The sequence below is a fragment of the Lepidochelys kempii genome, chromosome 15 (assembly GCF_965140285.1).
Source record: "Lepidochelys kempii isolate rLepKem1 chromosome 15, rLepKem1.hap1, whole genome shotgun sequence".
Classification (NCBI taxonomy): Eukaryota; Metazoa; Chordata; order Testudines; family Cheloniidae; genus Lepidochelys; species Lepidochelys kempii.
The window spans coordinates 13,933,475-13,954,203 of record NC_136394.1 but is presented as its reverse complement, the minus strand read 5'-3'; the positions used below and the strand labels follow the sequence as shown (position 1 = coordinate 13,954,203).

Genomic DNA, 20,729 nt, shown 5'->3' with positions numbered 1-20,729 from the left:
ATTCCTTCAGGATAAAGGGAGCTTCCCTCCCCTCAGCGTCTTACCCCGTCTGTCTTGCTTCTAATGTGGCCAAGGGATATCTCTCTTACCCGGTCACTGCCCCTGGAGGGAAGAATCCAAGCATCAGCAGCCGTGAAGGAGTTTGCTGTATGCTCCTGTGACACCAGTGGGCTTTGTAACCTACCGGAACTAGGCCAGCTATAACTTATTAGCCACTGCCTAGCCCAGCTGGGCTGCCAGGGACCGAGCAGGGTGTGCAGTGGCTGGAGGAGCAGGGCGGCGGAATAGCCTGAGCCTCCACGGACTCCCTCTGCCGTGTCACTTGGACCAGCATTTTCAAATGTGGATGCCTAAAATGAAGCAACTGCGTCCACGTTTGAGCAGCCGAATTACGCAGGCTGAGCGCTGTGTAATTCCCACCGGTGGCCCTGTGGGTTTGGGTTGCTTACTTTTAGGCAGCCAAGTTTGAGAATGTTGGCACTGTCCTCTCTGCACCCCAGCTGACCCTCCTGTGAAAGGGAGAACTGCAGTCCTGACTTAGCTCTCCGGGGAGACGGCTGGCTTAATCGGTGGGACTAGCCGTATGATGAAAAGCGCCATATGAAAGGTTAAGTGTCAATCACCGCATAAGAGTAGTTCATGACCTTTCCCATGCCAGGACCCACCCCACTCCTGGCGCTCCCCTCCCATCTAGTTGGGACCGTCTCCCTCCCATTTAGCAATATGGGATGGGCAGGGTGGTCTTGACGCCTCTTGTGAACCCAGGGGGATGAGAACTCCTGCCATAGGACACAGGTTGGGGGCACTTCATTACAGTCACCACGGTCAGGGATCACACAGCGAATGCTCGCGCACTGAGCAGGGACTGCCAGGGGTCCTGTTCCGCAGATAGGGGCAGATGCTAGAAACGATAGGAAAATGATGAAGGGGGAACAAGGGGGATAGGAGAGACCTGTGCGGGCCCCCCATTCTCCCTCTGAATCCACGTGTTCTTCTGCCAGCCTCTTGCTTTCCACAGGCAAAGCAGAGGTTTCTGCCCCCCCCCAGCACAGCACCCGGACTCGAAGATGCTTCTGTCCCAAGTGCAAGGGAGAGTGAGGTGCATAATTAAACCATTGCCCAAGCACGGTGTGCTTGGGGTTAACGCCAATGAGCAGCCAACTGGGAAAAAGATGCGGCTGGGGGAATTTACTGCCTAGCAATTCCCTTCTTTCTCTGAGGGTCTGGGTTCCTGCCCAAAGCCTTTCCCGCTGACCGGCTGCCAAGGGAACACAGACCAGGAGCTGCTGTGGCTTACTGAGGTTGCAGCAGGTGCGCCCCGGCCTGGAGAGCAGCAGAGCCCAGTGGAGGGAGAGCACAAAGACCAGGGTGGGTTTGCTGCACAGAATGGTGGGAAGTAAGGAGGCTTCTCACCTGAAAGAGTGTTTGGGGGGAGCCGGTGTAATGGCTGGAATGCAGCTGGAAGACACTGCGGCAGGGTTGCTGTGGCATAGGCTAGAGGACAGGTTTGTGTAGCTGTCTATATGCCATGCTTTCTCCTGCCATCCGCACAAGTCACAGCTCTGTCTGCCTTTTGCCTAGGATGGGGCTCGGAAACACCATGCCTGGAAGGAGCAGAACCCCTGGATTTCCTCCTCGGTTAATACCATGGAGACTGGAGTCCCCATCAAGGGCTTCTCCAGGGGCACAGACAGGCCGGCAGCAAGCTGGAACCCACCTCGCTGCGGCGTGCCAGACCTACCCACCCTGCCAGACGGCCAGAATGGGCGGAACCGGCAGAAGCGGTTCGTCCTGTCGGGAGGACGCTGGGAGAAGACGGACCTCACCTACAAGTAAGACAGGCGCAGAACCAAAGTCACAAGCAGGGAGCGAGTCCCGGTCAGGATCTCCTTCCTAAAAGAGAGTTTCCGTTCGGTGCTTTCGTTCACTGAGCCTCGCCTATTACGGGGCTGTCCAAGCTGGGGAACTTGTTCAAGAAACAGGGTGCAGGATGCTGGGGTGACAAGGGTATATATCACACAGACCAGTTAGGCCCAAGCTGTCTCACCCACGTGCTCACCATAGACGTGACGGCCTTCACACCGTCAGCCACTCACTCACCCCACCACCCCCACGCTATTCACGCACCCACCAGCTCCGAGCACCCGTGTGCGCCCCCACAGTCACACACGCTCCTTCCCTCACACACACAACCACACACTCATTAACACACCCACGCTCACGTATACACCCACTGGCTCAGACTTACAAACACCCCGGCCCTTCTCTCCGCACACCCCACCAGGCACCAGTCCCACATACTCACACAACACCCTCCCTCCCCGAGGCTTCCCTCCGCGTTTATTTTAAATAGTCCGTTCTAGTCGTCATTTAGTGAAGTGCTTACAAACATGGCCTCAGTGTCCCCGAAATCACACCACATGCTCTCTGATAGGAGTTTGCTGAGTGTGGTTAAGGGCCAGGGTTCTGCTGGCTGATCACACTCCATATTCTCTCCTCAGTGCACTTCTGCAATTGCTGTTAGCCTAAGGGAGTAAGAGGCACATGTGGAAAGGAGAACTTGCTCCTGTGCGTCTTGATAAGGCCCAGAGAAATATCTTCACCGGGTATGCATTTAAATGACCTTAACTGAGCACAGGGGATGCTGCTATGCCAATAGCCTCCCGAGACTATCAGGGTAGTGGAAAGGCTTCCTCTTAACCCTGGCATCAGAGGAAAAAAACTTTGCTGATATGAACAAGCACCAACATTGTGCCGGGGAACTAAAATCCTGCTGCATCAGAGATTAAAAACATCACACTATCCAAAGGCAGCGTTACAGGGATGTGGGAAATGAGGGGCTCATGCACCAGTTAGTGAAACAGCATTTCCCTTCAGCATGAGCCAGATGCTAGGAGCTGAAAGCTTTTTCCATAGCTTTGAGAACTCCCATGTATACATGAGCACACAGGGTAGGTATGTCCATACCCTAGCTCAGAGATATGCTGGCAAAGGTGTGTCTAGGAATCTATTTAGACTGGTATCTGAGCGCCTCACCACACTAGAGGTGTGCACGAAGAGTGTGCACCTATACCAGAGTTCTCCCTCTTCTCCCGTTTCCCGGGAGCTGGCATCATTTCCAGAAATATGTCTTCCCTCTGCTCCCATCCAGTTCTCCCCTCACTACAAGAGCCAGGGAACAGCTGATGAAACTGAAAGGTGGCAAATTCAAAACTTGCAATCAGTGCACAATCAGACTGTGGAACTCATTGCCACATGATGTTGTTGAGGCCAAGAACTTAGCAGGATTCAGAGAAGGGTTAGATGTTTCTATGGGCAACAGGAGCAGGTAGAATTCTAATAGTACATATTAAAAAATAAAGCAAAGCTTTGGGGTGATCTTTAACTGCTAGGGCTGAGGAGGACATTTTCCCTGCGGGGCAACTGCCTCCTGTGGGGTTTTTCTTGCACTTTTCTCTGACACATCAGGTGCTGGTTATTGTTGGAGCCAGTACGCTGAGCTGGGTGGACATTGGTCTGGATCCGGTATGGCAATTCTTTTGTTCCTCCTTTCATAGCTGAGCACATCTGGATGTGGGCTTGATTCACCCCAGGCGGTGCATGGAGGTGTAAGCTGTAGCTCCTTGTTCCAGCAGGGCCTACTGCCGTTCAGAAGGGATCTGTGGGAGGACTGGTGGGGAGGGTGGCGTTTGGCATAAATGAGGGGTGCCTTAGCCAGGAAAGGAGAAGCAGAATGTCCTTAACAGCAAAGCTACTCACCTCAGACCCATAGCTACTGTCCTGCAGGTTCTCTTCCATACAGGGGCAGTTTGTTCTGTCTCTCACGCCGTTACGCTGGTTTTAGATGGAGGACATCTCATTCGCCGATTGTTTTCGGCCAGACGTGACTCCGACACCGAGCAGGTTTAAATGCAACATGGAGGCCAGGGTAACCTCTCCGGTGGGAGTGGTGGTGCTGCATGACTTGTAGCCATTCTAACCGCAGTGTCATCGCGCTACGGTCAGGAGCGGGGAGTGCAAGTTAATGGGGAGTCTGGGGATTTCCAGGTGTTTAGGGGACCAGTGGCGTTAATGCCGACGGTGCTGCTGGAGACTTTATCGGTGATTATTGTGGTGATGAGTACATTGTAACATTGATGGCAGTGGTTGTGCTGATGGCCAGACTGAATGTTGGTAGGATGAGTTGGCTGGGACCCCTTCCTAGGCTTTGAGGAGTCAAAGGTCATTGGCAAATGTTCCCTGACTTGTACCCAAGCCTTCAAGGCATGCGTGAACTGGCTGGAGGAAGTCGTAATTTAGAAATGTTTAGTGTACTACCTCCTCCCTGAACTTTGCTCTCCACTAGAATGACAATCCTGTCACTGTTTACAGCAGGGATGCTGAGTTAGCGTCTGATTCCGGGAGCCTTACTTATACTGCAGAGCAGTGACTCATGAGCAACCCTCCCCCCATTGGCGTTAATAGGGCTGCTCGTGAATGTGCTGTTCACTGGGATAACGAAAGGGTCGCAGGTTCAATCCCTTAGGGATCAGGATGGTCGCTTCGGTGGGGAGTGGAGGGGACCAGCTGACATCAACAAGCACCAACCTCATGGGAATAAAATGCCTTTGCAGCAGAGATTAGAGAGAATCAAATCACACCATCCAAACAGAGTTATGGGTGGGGGTAGACTGGAGGGATTATACCCCCTCCTAGGTACTGTTGCGGCATTTCACTCCAGCACATGCACCAAACAGCTTCCCTCTCCTCCTCCAAAGCCCTCCTAAAAAATACATGTCTACAAAGCTGTTCCAAAACCACCTCTGCAGGATTCCTTGCGCCACCTCAGCCTCAGCCTGGTATCTTGTATGCTAGGGCCTGAGCTATACAGACTGTCTGAGCTAGAGTGTCCTCTTCTTGTGGCAAAGCCCAGGTCTGTTACTGTGTTTACATGGCCCCAGCGAACCAATGTTGCGTGGCAGATTGTTGGTAAAATGGAAAGCTGATGGTGGGATTTGTGGTAAGGACATTCCCTGTTGTCTTATGAAATTGTGATTTGCAGCCAGTGTAATGATGACAAAAGTTCAATGACTCATTAGTGCGGATTGTAATGATGATGGACATGGTGGCATTTACATTAATGGCCATTCTAATGCTGGTTGTGGTGACAACTAATGCATTGCGGTTCACACTGACCCTGATTTGCCGGTGAGATCCAGACTCATTACGCTGGTGTGGGGCTTGCTCCGATAGTGATTATGTTGGCTGAGGTGTTCTGATGCTCACAGAAGAGGGTAGCATCCCTTTTTACGATAGATGGCACTCCCTGCTGCTGCTAATGCCCGTGATGACGCTGCTCATACCAGTGCCAGTCTGACGCTGACCATTGTGTGATGTTGGGATGATAGTTCTTGGAAAACATCCGGTCAGTGTGCAGTGGCAGTCAGAAAAGCGAATAGAATGCTAGGAACCATTAGGAAAGGAACCGATAATAAGATGGAAAATATAATGCCACTGTCTAAATCCATGGTACGCCCACACCTTGAATACTGCGTGCAGTTCTGGTTGCCCCATCTCAAGAAAGATATATTAGAATTGGAAAAGGTACAGAGAAGGGAAAGAAAAATTATTAGGGGTATGGAACGGCTTCCGTATGAGGAGAGATTAAGCACACTGGAACTGTTCAGCTTGGAAAAGAGACAACTAAGGGGGGATATGAAAGAGGTCTATAAAATCATGACTGGTGTGGAGAAAGTGAATGAGGAAGTGCTATTGACCCCTTCACATAACAGACAACTTAGGGGTCATGCAATGAAATTAGTAGGCAGCAGGTTTAAAACAAATATAAAGAAGTACTTCTTCACACAACACAGAGACAACCTGTGGAACTCGTTGCCAAGGGATGTTGTGAAGGCCAAAAGGATAACTGGGTTCAAAAAAGAATTAGATAAGTTCATGGAGGTTGGGTCCATGAATAGCTATTAGCCAAGATGGTCAGGGATGCAACCCCATGCTCTGGGTGTCCCTAAACCTCTGACTGCTAGAAGCTGGGATTGGACAACAGGGGATGGATCACTTGATAAATTGCCCTGTTCTGTTCACTCCCTCTGAAGCATCTGGCCAAACCGGCTACTGTTGGAAGACAAACTACTGGGCTAGGGGGACCATTGGTCTGACCCAATATGGCCATTGTTATGTTCTTATGATGGGCAGTGATCTCCTACCTCTAAATACTGCTTCTTAGAATTATAAGATTCCCATGGCAACTTGTGAACACGAAAGTGAGACGGACCATTGCGGAAGCGTTGAAAGTCTGGAGTGACGTGACACCACTAACCTTCACCGAAGTGCACGAGGGCCGAGCTGACATTGTTATTGATTTCACAAGGTAAGCCTGGAAGGGGAAGCCATTCTAATCCAAAAGCAAACGCCCCTCTTCCCCCACTGGGCTTGGTGTGAAAAGGACAGATCCCACCGCCCCCACTGGAGCTGGTCCAACTGTTGGCAGCAGATTGTTTATTCGCTGAAGTTAGTCCCATGTTCTGTGTCCAAACTTCGGTTTTCTTATTTAGTAGAAATAAATAGTCGTAGGAGGCTGCCTGGGCAAGGGCTATTGTTTTGTTATGTGCATGTACAGTACCTAGCGCACTGGGGCCCTGATCGGGTGCCACCATACAACAAAGAATCATTTATTTTACTAATTGGTTGTTTATTGAAAATTGTTCGCCAATTAATTTATGCTACCACTTGTCAGCCAGGGATCTTTGACCAAGTGTTTGTTTTGGCTGCTTCCAGCTCTTCAGTCTCTCCCCGGATTGAATGACCTGACCTTTTGCCCCAAAACAAATTTAGCTTCTTGGTTAAATGAATCTTGACTCCAGGCCTGCACTTTACTTTCTGCAAAATATTTGCAGGAGCAAAACTTCACTCCAACGAATGTTTGCACAAAGCTAATAAAAGGGATTGTGGATCCCATCCAAGGGAGGAGGATGTGGGCTGTATTCCGTGTGTTTGTCTCCACTTCTCTGCACTGTTCACCTCTCTCCAGGGCTTCCTCAGTTCACAGGAGTTTGGCTTGAGTGAGGACTTGAGGATTTGGCCCAGGAAGTGTCCATGTGTTCCACACAATTCAGTTCTGCTGCCTTTATGATAGTAGCTTGATCAGCCTTCGCCTGAATTTTACAGGCTTGATGAAAGCTGAACAGGGGAAGGAACAAACACCGATAAGAAGCTAATAGCGTCTGTGGCCTGGTGTGAAGGCACTGGGCTTGTGTGAAGGTTCGGCCTCCCTACTTAGAACGAGGTTTGCAGGGACACGAGGGACGGCTCGAAGTTGAATGATACAAATAGGCTTGTGGTGCTGTTCTCAAGGCTTACCCTGGCTGCCAAGTACGGTTTCACTGAACTACCATGTGCTTGCCCTCCAGGTACTGGCATGGCGATAACCTGCCCTTTGACGGGCCTGGAGGCATCCTGGCGCATGCATTCTTCCCCAAGACCCACCGTGAGGGAGATGTCCATTTTGACTACGACGAGACCTGGACCATTGGGAACAACTTAGGTCTGTTGTGGATTCAGATGGAGGCATGGGTGTGTTTGGGGAGCGGGAGGCCACTGATAAATGTAAAAAGCGTTTAATTTAGAGAGAAGAGGCCTGAACAGGCTTGTCCGCACACCAGGGCAGGGCACTTCACATGGTCTGTGTCCTTGTCTCTTTCCAATCACAGTTAAGTGGGGTTCTAAGACCAGGTCACTCAAAGAGCCACCACTAGAAAATAAAACAGGGGAGAGATGAAGGGAAACTAAGCCCCAGACACTGGGGTGGAGTGTTTTTCTGCCAAAGTCCTGTATAATTGGCAGGTCTCAGTCCCAGTCCCCATTGTCCACCATCTGTTTCCAAAACTTTTCTTCTTGAAAGTCTCTAAAGGGAAACAACACAGGCTCCCAATCTCTCACTTTGGCTTGGGAACACGCTGACACCCCCCCAACATCTCATGGTCAATATGAGGGAGCAACTTGATTTCCAGATCAAGTAAAAACAATTTTCCTAATAATAAAGCCAGGCTGGTATCACTGTGGTGTTCAGGAATTAATGCCATAACATCTCACAAGATACATATGGTATCTTGAGATCTAATAGGATCACTGCCTAAGGCCTCAGTTCTTCTGCAAGATGCACAGATAACAACTCCCATCTATCCCCCTCCTCCACCCCAACATGATCTACAGGGAGAAGAGAGGGGGGAAAAAAACAACTAAGCTAACACCTTCCCTTCAGGGTCTCTCTGTACAGCTTGCCTTGTGTGGGTCAGTGTTTAGCGCCCAGTCCTGCACCCACTGAAGTCCATAGCAGTTTCCCCATTGACTTTTACTGACAGTTTATAAACTCCCTGGGGCCAGGGACTGTCTTTTTGTCTGTAGAGCATCAAGCACACTCCAACACTGGATAATAAATAAACACCAGTAACTTTTGAAATATCTGAGGTACTTCCCACCAGTCTTGCAATGGGAGACTCTGGGAACATCTGCAATCAATTTTCACCACTCTCTCAGAAGTTAGATAAGCCATTTGAAATATTTCGTAATATATTCCTCTTCATTAATCCTGTATTGGAGGAGAGCTTGAAAACCTGCTGAAACTGACCAGGCCAAGTTCCATCGTCGTTCACTCTCTCTTTTTCATATGTGGCTTCAGTAATAACTGGGGATAATCACACTTAGCATGTTCTTCCAATTTAATATCCTCCAGAGCTTTGCAAACATTAATTAACCCTTGCAAGCCTTCTCTCAAGCAGGGAAATATCCTTATCCCCATTTTACAGGCAAAGAAACCAAAGTTCCTAGAGGCATAAGTGACTTGCCCAAGGGTCACACAGCATATCATTGTCAGAACCAGGATTAGCCCTCTGGAGTTCCTGGCTCCATGCTCTTTTATGGCCTTTCCCATGCAAAGATTTTTGTCGGATGCGCTGTTGTTCAGCTCCCCATAAAGTTGGAGCACAGCACTGTGGATCTGCCAATACTGGAAAGCAGAGAGTGAGGAGCTTGCCAATCTAAACAGGATTTTTCGACAGTGTTTAATAAATCACTGAGGTAGAAATCCCGGATGCTCAACTGACCTAGATGTGATCACTTCAATTGTGTCAGTGCTGAGCAAACTTGACACATTTCAGGGGGCTGCTCATTTGCATAAAAGCCAAGTTTACTTGTCCTCTCTATCAAACTTTCCCAGGTGGTCGTACCACATCCCACTGGAATATTCTGCAGCATGCCCGTGCACTAAACACACCAGCTCAGTTAACTACAGGGTGGATTTGATTTAAATCACTAGTCAGGAAGACTCAATTTAATCATGATTTTCTACATAAAAGTGCATTCTTGTTGGTTGTTATAACCTTAAAGCATATTCTTCACAACTCAGAGATAGACGTAGGCTTCGTTTTTAGAAGGTACACACTATACATTTTTAAACAGGGATTTATTCGGAAAACGTTTCAGATTAGTTTTACAGCTACATCAGAAAATGAATGAGTGTTTGGTTATTTCATTTACCAAAGGTAATTGAAGTAGATATTTAAGAAGTCACTGGGAGGTGAACTATGTCCAATTCAACAGGCTAATCATTAATATTTGGAGGATTTTCTTGCCAGGCTGTATTAGGAGGAGAACATCACCAGACAGACATTAAAATTGTTTTATTTAACTAAAACAACAACGTTAAGTATTCTGGATTGTTTTCTTCAACAGCGAACATACAATATTTTAACAAAAAAGGATATGTCCCTCACTTCTCACATTTATCTCCAGACTTCTTCTCCTTGTCCAGATTTATTCCACCCCCAACAATCTTCTATTCATTGAACTTTTTGAAACTTTGCACTTTTAAAGAGAGGTAAGGGATTGACTCTGTGTACACAAATTTGCAGAGGGACAATAGAGTTGAGGTCTGTTGTTTCTCACCTCTATATAGTTTATTTATTTTATTTAAAAACATTTTTGCTGTTAACAAGCATGTTACCTCTGGAGACACAAATCCACAGTTTGAGAACTGCAAAACTAAGCCTCTCTAACGGTATCTTCTAGACTGAGCACTGAGTCCCATTGGGTAGATGAAAAGATTTACCTAAATAATCTATACAGACGCCTATGGAACCCCAGAAGATTGGGTCCCTAATCCATGAACTATTAGAACTCATTTACAAAACTTTTCTTAAACATTACATGAATATATTGTCTCATATTATAGAATTAGAATTTACAATCCCTATTCCATGATGAGAGATCTTTGAGCTATAATGTATCTTAATTAAAATTATCTTTAGATAGCATTTTTCCTCAAAAAGCATTTTATAAAAAAAATCCGATTTAAATAAAAAAATCTAATTTTTTAATTTTTTTTTTTTTAAATCAGTGATTTTTATCCACCCTGGTTAGCTGACTCTCTTCTTTCTAATGGGGCTACACCTTGGAGATTTCTGACTGAAACCAGGGAAGAATTAATTGCATTTGGGCTCATTAGGAAACAACATTAGGACTCTTCCTCACAGTCTTTGTTGCTTAATTTGTTCTTTTAAGGTCTTTTTCTCCGACAACTTTAGAACCTGAAAGCAATCAGCAGGGAGCTAAAGGAGATCTCCCAAGTGTAGTCTACATACCTGAATCCCTTTATGTTCCCTTTAAAGATGCTTTCAAATAGTTTATGCCTAAGCATGTCCTCCTTTAAATCTATTAGAGTCTGGGTGGGAAGGGCTGGATAAAACATCAGAAATGGTTTATTTATTTTGCCTTTCATGTTCTCACGACAAACCAAAAAGCAATATGTGATCGCCCCCTGCTGTCTGTGTGGCACCATTTGTTTACCACTGCTGTTCTCAGGGTGGTCCTGGTGGCATGGTTCTGCATCACACCAGATGTTCCACAGGATGGTGTCTTGCTGTGAACCCCACTATGTTAGCTGCTAATCGAGGAACGATGCTCCCCCTTTGCAAAGCTGATCTAACTGGACACCACCTTAGTGTCTGCTTCCTGTGGGCCAGATTCCCACAGATGTGCCAAAGGCGGAACCTTCCCCCCAAAAGTAGGGGGAAGATTCTATTGGGAGCTGGGGCCATTGGCCCCTATGCTGGTGACATATGCAGAACCCACTGGAGGCAGAATTGTAACTTGTTGATATGCACAGGCGCTAAGGAAAAGGTGAAGACACTCAGTGACCCAACTCACACCGTTCCAAAGCCCTGGCTGGAAAACCAGCCCACCCCCACCACTTTGCACGGCTGCTGGGATTGCCTCCTTTAAAGAGGCCACAGCATCTAGCACTACAGCAAAGAGCTGGGAATCAGGAGGGTCCTGAATTCAACCCGCTGAGATGCTCGCTCGCTCACTCTAGGACATGAGGCAAATCAACAGACCCCTTTGGACTATGGTCAACTCAACTCGACCTCCCTGAAAAGCAGATTCCCTCTTGCACTGAACTTTTTGTGATCCCACCATACGAACAGTGAGGGCCCTGCCCATCCTGGGTGTCTTTCAGCACCCTGAAAAATACCTGCACCCTCTTCCCTTTGCAGGGACTGACCTACTGCAAGTGGCTGCTCATGAATTTGGTCACGTCCTGGGCCTACAGCACACTGCTGTCTCCAAGTCACTGATGTCTCCTTTCTACATCTTCCGCTACCCGCTGAGCCTGAGTGAGGATGACAAACAAGGCATCCAGTACCTCTATGGGAAACCAAAGACCGATCCGGTGCCAGCCCCGACACAGAAGGCAGAGCCAAACCCGCCAGACATCGAAACAAATGAGATCACCAACTTGGGGGTGAGTGACCAGCAACGCTTGCGTCAAAGCCACTATTACCAAGTGCCCCCATTAGTACTAAGGCAACCCCAACTTTATTCTCCTAGAATCACCCCCTGGTGAGGCTCTAGGGAAACCACAGCAAAGAAAAGAAGGAGAATAGGGGATTCCTTGGGAATCCCACTGCCCTGGGAGCTGGCTACACCAGGCCTGGGTTAGATGACAAGTGAAAGGGGTTTGATTGCAGTTGAACCCCCTTCCACCTCCCAGCTTGGCACACGTTAGCATGATTGGCAGTTCCTGGTGAAGAGGAGTCAAAGATTTTCCTTGCAGGGGCAATGAAGGTCAAGGCAGGAGTGCGTTGGCAGAGCTGTGTAGGGGCCCCGAGGACTTCAATAGTAACAATATCTAGCTCTTCTACAGCACTTTTCACTGGTAGATCTCAAAGCACTGTGCAAAGATGATCAATGTCTGCAGAGGTGGGTAGCACCAAGCAGAACTGAGACACACTGGCAGAGCTGCGTGGGGATGCTTGCCCAGCACCTGCGCGTGCAACCCCTGGCTGTAGCCAGGGCAGGTTACCTGTCACGTTAATAAACAAGTCAGTGTGTTTATAGGCACAGAGCCCAGTTCACCCCGGGGCAAACCGACAGGCAATGCAGTAAGTCAAAGTTCCTCCTCACTCCCAGGCTTCTTGATTCAAGCACTTGTCTTGATCCGTGAAGCATGGGGAGGATTTAAATTTTAGTTGGGAAAGACCCTATTATCTGCAGTGACTATCTACAGCCTCCTCGGGCAAGGCACCGGGCCGGGGCAAGGTGACCCCCTGAGTTTGACATGGGGGCAGGGTGCCCCTCGGAGCTCAGCACCTGACTGGCACACGGTATTCTCAGTCTGTGCAGCCTGACGCCTGTGACACAGATTTTGACGCCGTTTCCACCATCCGGGGGGAGCTGTTCTTTTTCAAGTCACACTACGTATGGCGGCTCAGGAATGGGAAGCTGCAGGCTGGCTACCCGGCCCTGGCCTCTCGCCACTGGCAGGGAATTCCAAGCTCCGTCGACGCGGCCTTTGAGGACTCCCTAGGAAATATCTGGTTTTTCCAAGGTAAGCGAGAACAGAGACGGGATTGGAGGGCTAGAAAGGACAAACTCCTGTGGTGGGGTGGGGGACACAAAACCCAGTAGGTTTCAGGGCATGAAAATGTTCTTGGCAGCATCAAAAACCCACACCCCTAATGTAAGGATTCCTTTGTTTGTTTTCCTCTCTCCTTAGTTTTAATATTTTAACAGATGTCGGGGGGGGAGGGGGGGTTCACTTTCATTTTAGACAAAGCCAAATATCAAACTTTCCTCCTTTGGAACATGAGCACTTTGCTTCCAAGTCTCTGCCTGGAAATGTGCCTCACTCACAGATGAGGAGTGAAGGTAACGCTTACCGCCTATCCTTTTGGGATGAAAATTGGTGAAGAGGAACAGGCCAGCTCTTCTTAAAGTGGCATTGGCCAGCTGGCAAATATTCTCACCTTGGTTACTTAGAGGCAAAAGAGTTTCCCAAATCTAGTGTATTGAACAGAAAGAGTTCCAATTGATTTTCCCACTATTTATGGGTATTTGTTTATTTCTGCATCTCATTCAGCTTGGACATTGAAATCAGAGGCCGGATTGACTGGTTTTACATTGGTGTAACTCCACTGACTTCCATGGAGCTATTCCTGATTTGCACCTGCCTAAGTGAGATCATATAAAAACCTTAGCTTGGTCAGGATTACTTTTTATAGCCAGTGGCCCCAATTCTCTAGTCTGGCCAAGGAGTGCTTTAATGTAAGTTCTGAGCAGGGGCAAAGATGGCTCACGCCTGCAGAGACTTCCATCATTGTCCCAGCAGTCTGGAGTTCAGTCAGGCGCAGTGACGCCCTGGCATCCATCTGGGCATGATGGGACAATACTTACTTGAGTGCAAGGACTCAAAATTGTGCAGTGCAATTTGTCAAACAAGCACAAATGTTCCAGGAATCTACACACCTAGGACTAGATTGCAGCGAGCCTGTGTGTGTGGCTGTGTGGGAAAGGAGAGGAGCATTTCTCCCCTCCCCCTCCCAACCGTGTAAGGGGCAAGCCACAGGTATGGTCATTGTGCTTCCAGCACACAAGCGTCTGACAAACACTAAAGGTAGTAAGGCCATGGCCCTACCACCCACCTTCTGCACCAGCCATCAGAGGAAAGTTGGCGCAAGAAGGGAGAGCATGGCGCACTTTCAAAGTTCTCACTCTACCTGGAATCCCTGGAGTCCCTGCAGCCATGGCAGAACATCTGCACACCTTATTCCCTCTTACAGTGGGGACTGTGGTTGCAAGACCTGGCCCAGAGATTGAACAAAGCCCTGGCATTCCTAGTGCCGCTGCCTGGAGCTAGGTATGCATTCTCTGGTAAATGCGGTGACTTTAAAAAACCGTGTAGACACCAAATTTGTTCCTGAGGATCTCTGGAACCCAAGAATAATAGTTTACCCTGTTTCACCCAGATAAGCACTCACCGTTTTCTTTAATTCTCTTTCCAAGTCTAAATTACGTAGAGAAAATCCAGAAGCTGGTAGGATACTGTTGCCCAGTTTTGTGTGTGTGTGTGTGTGTGTGGTCTCTGCATCATTACTCAGTATATCACACAGACCATATCAAATGGCTCAGCATCCAGAATTATCCTACATCCTGCTAAAACTGGCAGGATTTTAACTAGAGCAGTGCTATGGAGTGTTGCATAAAGAAACCATTAAATGTCTAGGAGTAATCATGAAGATTGCAATTTTAATCTAAACTCAAAACATTATTTTGGTCTTTATTTTATTTTGACCACTTCTTGCTCATTTATGCAGATCCCCCATTTAAACACACAGGCACACTTACGGATGTCAAGTACCAGAGGGGTAGCCATGTTAGTTACATACGTACGGAAGTATTATTAATCATGTTTATTACAATAGTGCCTAAGGGCCAGCCAAGAATGGGGCCCAGCTGTGCGAGGCACTGAACACACACAGTGTAGAAGATGGTTCTTACACTGAACAGCTTGCAGTTGGTCCTCCTTTCCTCCACCACAGCCTGAACACCATCAACTAGACAACCTCTCTTAGCAGTAGTTATAGCCAGAACGGGGTACATTGTTTTGTGTTTCCACAACGCAGGCAGTGCCAGGGAGCTATAGTTTTTCAGTGAGTGACATGGGAATAGAGAGAGGCTTTTAAAAGAAAGCAATACTTTCTGCTGAAGGATTCCCAGCTACATCCAGTAGTTAAATAAACAAATTAAAAGAACCCTCTCAAGGACCTGTCATAATTTTAAATGTCATTTCCATTTTCCACACTTTACAATACTGCAATAAGTATAAACATAAAATGGTTTTTCCCCACTGATTTGGTCTTTTTCCAATTAGCAAAAAAAATTTTTTGGCCTTCCTGTGTTTCTCTTTCTTGCGAAGTTTGACATTAACAGGGCTGCTTTGTTTGCTTGCTTAGGCACCAACATCACCGATGCCCCCACGTGGACAGCTCACTGCGGCGGGAGCGTGAAGCACCCGTTCGTTATATGTGGTCCCACAGAAATGGATGTTTAATTTCAGTCATTACAATACTGCTTGGTGTAGATCTGCATTTTCAAATAATGTGCATGCAGCTGCAAATTAGTTTGTGCAATTACAGCAGTTGCATATTCAGTTATCCTAATGGATCGTGCAAATGACCAGTTACACGTCTGTCATTTGTATGTGCCAAAACAGTAGCTGGTGTGCACAATGTAGGTGCATAATTGCACAGACATTTTTGCACATGCAGTTGCTTATCTAGTTTTCTCTCTATTTAAGGCTTAGACTTCAAGAGCATGTCCCTGACACCTCAGTATGCACAGACTCTCCATGCACAAAGACCTTACCCCTCACTTAATTCTCTCCCCCACATCAAAGGTGGCCCATTTTTCTTCTTCCCTCTCCCCACATGGTAGCCTCAGGCTCTTGGGCAGGGAGAATAAAAGAGACGCAAGGTGTGGATGAGATGGGTTATTATGCTTGCCAATGTTGCTTCACGGATTTCCACACACCCCCTCCCCGCATGTTGTCTTCCTTTAGATTAAAAACGAAACAGACTCATAGATGTCATGGTGGTAAAAGGGTTCGAACCTCCCTCAGCGCATTCAGAGCAAAATTCAAACCCCATTCTTTTGTATCAGCCTACTCACAATAACTACTTTAAAAAACTAACCCGCTCTCGGCTGTATATGCAAAAAGAAAAGGAGGATTTGTGGCACCTTAGAGACTAACCAATTTATTTGAGCATCAGCTTTCGTGAGCTACAGCTCACTTCATCGGCTGTATATGTACACGTCCCCATTATCGGAGGCACTCCCACACTAGTGATGGGCACCATGTAACAAGCTACACGGACTGCCCTAGAAGATGAAGCCATCTATTCATTCAAGGAACAGATACAGCAAAGACAGACTTTCTCCCTGGCGTCAGCCTTGCTTAGAGGTGAGAGGAGAGTTTGTTCTCCCCTGTCCATTTGATGCATGGCGTCTCAATGGTCATCAGCAAGGGTGCCAGGTGTGCTAGTGGTTTTTTTGTCATGGACACCTGTCCCCTGGGACTGGGCTGAGATTTCAGGTCATTTCACACAGGTCGCCATACGGTCATTAGACAGTAAACAGCTTGTGGTCACTCCTGTCATTCTATATTCTTTTGCCCCATCATCAGGCTCTCAGTACTGGATTTATGATGGCGAGAGACGTGTGTCTGGCCCTGCTTCTATCTCGGAGCTGGGCCTATCTGCTTCTCCTGTCCAGGCAGCTTTGATGTGGGGGACAGAGACGAACAAGATTTACTTCTTCAAGGGAGGCAGTTACTGGCGCTTCAACCCTAGCACCCGCCAGGTGGAGACCATCTACCCCCGCAGGATGGCCGACTGGCGTGGCATCCCCCAGGAGATTGATGCTGCTTTCCAGGATGAGTTTGGTGAGTGCAGATGGGAATAGAGGCCTGTTCTTGTGTGGGCTTTCTTGATTATTCTCGCATCTCAGGTGCGAAGGGAATCAGCAGGATTTGGACATTTATTTTAATCTGGACTATTAATAGTGAAGCACTTCTGCAAATTTTCATCCCTAAGAAAAATCTAATAATACATGTATATAACAATTTGTACAGAGATCATGCAGTTAAGCTTGCAATGGGTGTGTAACAGGTATTTATCATCCATTCTGTAGAAGATCATGTGATTAAACAACTAAAACCCCAATAGTACCTTTCTCCCCTTAAAGGAAATACATGTAGGACATTACAGATGCTTTTTTTTTTAAGGGGAGAGATGGAGAAACTCCCCAAACCTCTACTAATAGGAGAATGGCACAAGGAAACCTGCTCCTGTTACACCCTCAAGGAAGAAAACGAGGCACAGGTGACAGAACTACAGACAACATTTCACTGCTTATAATGGTGCTGGGAATATAGACAACTTTCTACCATTCCCCCAGACAGGGCTCCTTGCTGAAAATGGCACAGTGACACCACATGGCCTCATCATCCAGTGATGCATCGAGAACTCTTGACAACAGATGTATCAACCCTAATGCCCTCCCCTTCCAAGGGATCCCTTGAGAAATGTTGTGCATTAATGTAGGCAATCCTTACAGGTTGGGGGACTCTATCCTGGGAAGCAGTGACTCTGAAAGTTTGAGGGGTCATGGTGAGTAATCAGCTGAACATGAGCTCCCAGTGTAATGCTGTGGCCAAAAGAGCTAATGCCATCCTGGGATGTATAAACCGGGGAATCTCGAGGAGTAGAGAGGTTATTTTACCTCTGTATTTGGCACCAATGTGACTGCTGCTGGAATACTGTGTCCAGTTCTGGTGCCCACAGAGCAAGAAGGGTGTTGATAAATTGGAGAGGGCTCAGAGAAGAGCCACGAGAATGATTAAAGGATTAGAAAACCTGCTTTATAGCGATAGACTCAAGCAGCTTAATCGATTTAGCTTAACAAAGAGAAGGTGAAGGCCGTGAGACTTGATTAGCCTACACAGGGAACAAATATTTAATGAGTTCTTCAGCCTAGCAGAGAAAGATATAACACTAATCAGTGGCTGAAAGTGGAAGCTTGACAAATTTAGACTGGTAATAAGGCATTAATTTTTAATGGTGGGAAAAATTAACCATTAGAATAATTTACCAAGGTCTGTGGTAGATTCTCCATCACTGACAATTTTTGTATCAAGATTGGATGTTTTTCTAAAAGATATCCTATAGGAATTTAGGGAAGTTCTATGGCCTGTGTTATACAGAAGGTCAGACTAGATGATCACAATGGTCCCTTCTGGCCTTGGAATCTATGAAAATCTATTACATAAATCCCAAAGAAATCTCTTGGCAGTAATAGTCTCCTTTCAGCCATAGCCTACACCTATTCCATCAAGTCCTTGCTGTACTGATAAAGGGCCTCATTCTGACCCCTCTACTCTCACTGACCTTTCCACAACGAGGCCAATTGCTGAGTCACAGAGCTGGGTGGAGAGGACATGAACCTTGCAGCATCTCCAGCTTCCTCCTCATCCTTCTTTGCTCGTTAGTGAACCATCCTTCATCGTGGGTCTTTGCCACCCCTTTGCCCACTGGCAAATTGAGCATGAAGTCCACTATGGGACATAAACACAAGGAGTAACAATGCTAGAAAATGAAGAGTCCCGTAAATCACATCTGCTCTGTCTCCTTTGACACTTGTCTCTGTCTCCTCCACAGGTTTTGCCTATTTCTTGAGAGGCCGGCTTTACTGGAAGTTCGACCCAGTGCAGGTGAAAGTGCTAGAGGGTTACCCACGCCAGATCAGCCATGACTTCTTCAGCTGTGCACCCTCCTCCAATTTCTTCAGATGAAGAGACGGGTGTTGGCGTCCTCCAGATCCCCTCCCATCTCCCCATGTCTCCACCTGTCACTTTGAAAGATGTCATGTTCTCAGAGAGAAATCTCATATGCATTCCTGGCCTCTTGCTATGCCCATCACCTGACACAATGGATTGTACCAATGGCTTGAGGAGACCTGTGGCTTGTGGCAGCCCATTTTCAGATTCCAGGGGCCCCCAATCACAGCTTGGTGTTGGAAATAAGGATGCAGCCTGATTGCTGTTGAGTGGCTACTTTAACACTTCCAGCACGTAGATCCCAGAGGCCAGCCTGGAATGGGTCATGCTTCCAAAGTTATCTGAGCCCCATCCACTTAGAAAATGGATCCCACTGGTATTCCCTGTGTTAACATTGCCCACAGCACAGCCACTATTGTTGTTCCTGACATCAGCACTGTTGAGGATGGATTCCACCGAGGGCCACTTTCCTAGCATTGAAAGGGGAGTTTTAACTGTTCCCAAATTCAGATTCAAGACATGTGCCCAGGTTGCTGGGCCTGCTTCACCATGGTAATAAAGTTGAGTTTGGACCCCTGCATTTCAGCATCTTGTCCCAGGTCTATTGATATTTCTGTTTTTGTTTTGTATTGTCATTAATCATAATAATTTTGTATTGATTTGTAAAAATATTCTGTTTGGGTTTTTTAAAGGTGCTAGGTTTCAGTGCTGGACACTGCCCTATATCTCCATATATTGTTACTAACTCTGGGATCTCACAGGACACTAGCTCACCACAATACTGGCCAGGTGTCTACAACTTTACCAGAATTTTAGGTTAAGTCTATCCAAATTCAAAACCAGTGTTTGTGCCTTGTTTCACTTCTTTATCCTCTACCTATTGCTGAAAATCAGTACACAAAAGAGGGTCATGCATTTTTTCTTATCTATTCCTCACGCATCTACCTTCCCATCTTTCACCTCCTTTCCCATATCTCCAACTGAGCAAAAATGTATCTGCTTCCACATCTCATGGTTTTTGCTGCATAGCAAAACTTTATGTATTGTAACAATCCTGGTTAGCAAAATAAACCTAGGGTGGCCCTTTCTGATTGCCCAAGAAAGGGAGGTCAAGGAAGGGTAGCAACTTACTCAGTTATCCTTACTATTTATCAGCTTTCCTTCAGACCTAGTTAGAGACAAAGTGGGATTTAAACCTACCCACAGCAAATAGAGAGATGGCTCAGTGGCCTTTATCATCCTTAGGGCTGCATGTTCTCTCTAAGCATTAAAGTTTTACCTCATTCAAATTTCAGGTCTAGGTTTTTTACTTCTTCTCAGTGTTTGTTTTTACAACCATTCTTCTTCAAAGTAAGTATGTAAATGTTTGTACAATGTGTATAAAACCTTTTTATATATACTGTGTGTGTGTGTGTGTATATATATATATATACTGTGCTTTTTTAATAAGTGATTTTTTTCTATGCTTTTTTAATAAATGTGATTTTTTTTCTATGCCCTGTTTAGTCTGAATTTCTTTTAACATAGTTTTCAACCACAATTTTAAAACGATCCCACCTACAGACCCTTATCTTGAGCACTGTCTATGCTGTAAGTACAAGGGTGTTGTTTGTAATCTGTTTGTGACCTGGTCACCAGACCCAGTTGCAAGAAGTATAGATGAGTTTGGGTCATGCTATCATTATTGAACTTTTCTATTACAGTGGTACTTAGAGGTCTAGATCAAAACGGGGGCTGTAAGAAACATTCCCTTCTCAAGAATAGGAAAAGGAAAACTATAGAAAGAGTAAAGATAATTTTCCCTCAGGAAGTATAGGAAGCACAGCAAGGAGTAACTAGTTACAAAATGGCTACTTTAGGGCTACAGCTGCTTGACTCTGCAGTATTTAAAGGGACAGACACAGAAAGGCATGCTGGGGGGAAAAGTTTGTATAAGAGGGCAGCATTGGATTTGGGAAAGTGGGTAAGGCTCAAAAAGCTGTAAAGGAAGGGCTGTGTGTTGCTAATGGCTTGCAAGTGAGTGCTATACAAAGGCATAGCCTCTACCTTGAAGAGGTTGCCATTT

The 20,729-nt window shown here is 46.7% G+C and overlaps 1 protein-coding gene across 2 annotated transcripts in view; it reads left to right on the top strand.

Moving 5' to 3' along the window:
• Positions 1–20,071, top strand: part of MMP11 (matrix metallopeptidase 11) — a 33,742-nt gene extending 13,671 nt beyond the window's left edge. Inside the window, exons 2-8 of one of the 2 annotated variants that reach the window (XM_073313024.2) lie at positions 1,582–1,832; positions 6,224–6,367; positions 7,407–7,540; positions 11,547–11,794; positions 12,667–12,880; positions 16,514–16,771; positions 18,546–20,071. In XM_073313024.2, the coding sequence (XP_073169125.1) occupies positions 1,582–1,832; positions 6,224–6,367; positions 7,407–7,540; positions 11,547–11,794; positions 12,667–12,880; positions 16,514–16,771; positions 18,546–18,679 (1,383 nt within the window). In that variant the 3' untranslated portion in view covers positions 18,680–20,071. Of the gene's footprint in view, positions 1–1,581; positions 1,833–6,223; positions 6,368–7,406; positions 7,541–11,546; positions 11,795–12,666; positions 12,881–16,513; positions 16,772–17,113; positions 17,564–18,545 lie in introns of those variants that run through there. The other variant, XM_073313025.2, reaches the window with a different exon arrangement.
• Positions 20,072–20,729: the final 658 nt, after the last annotated feature.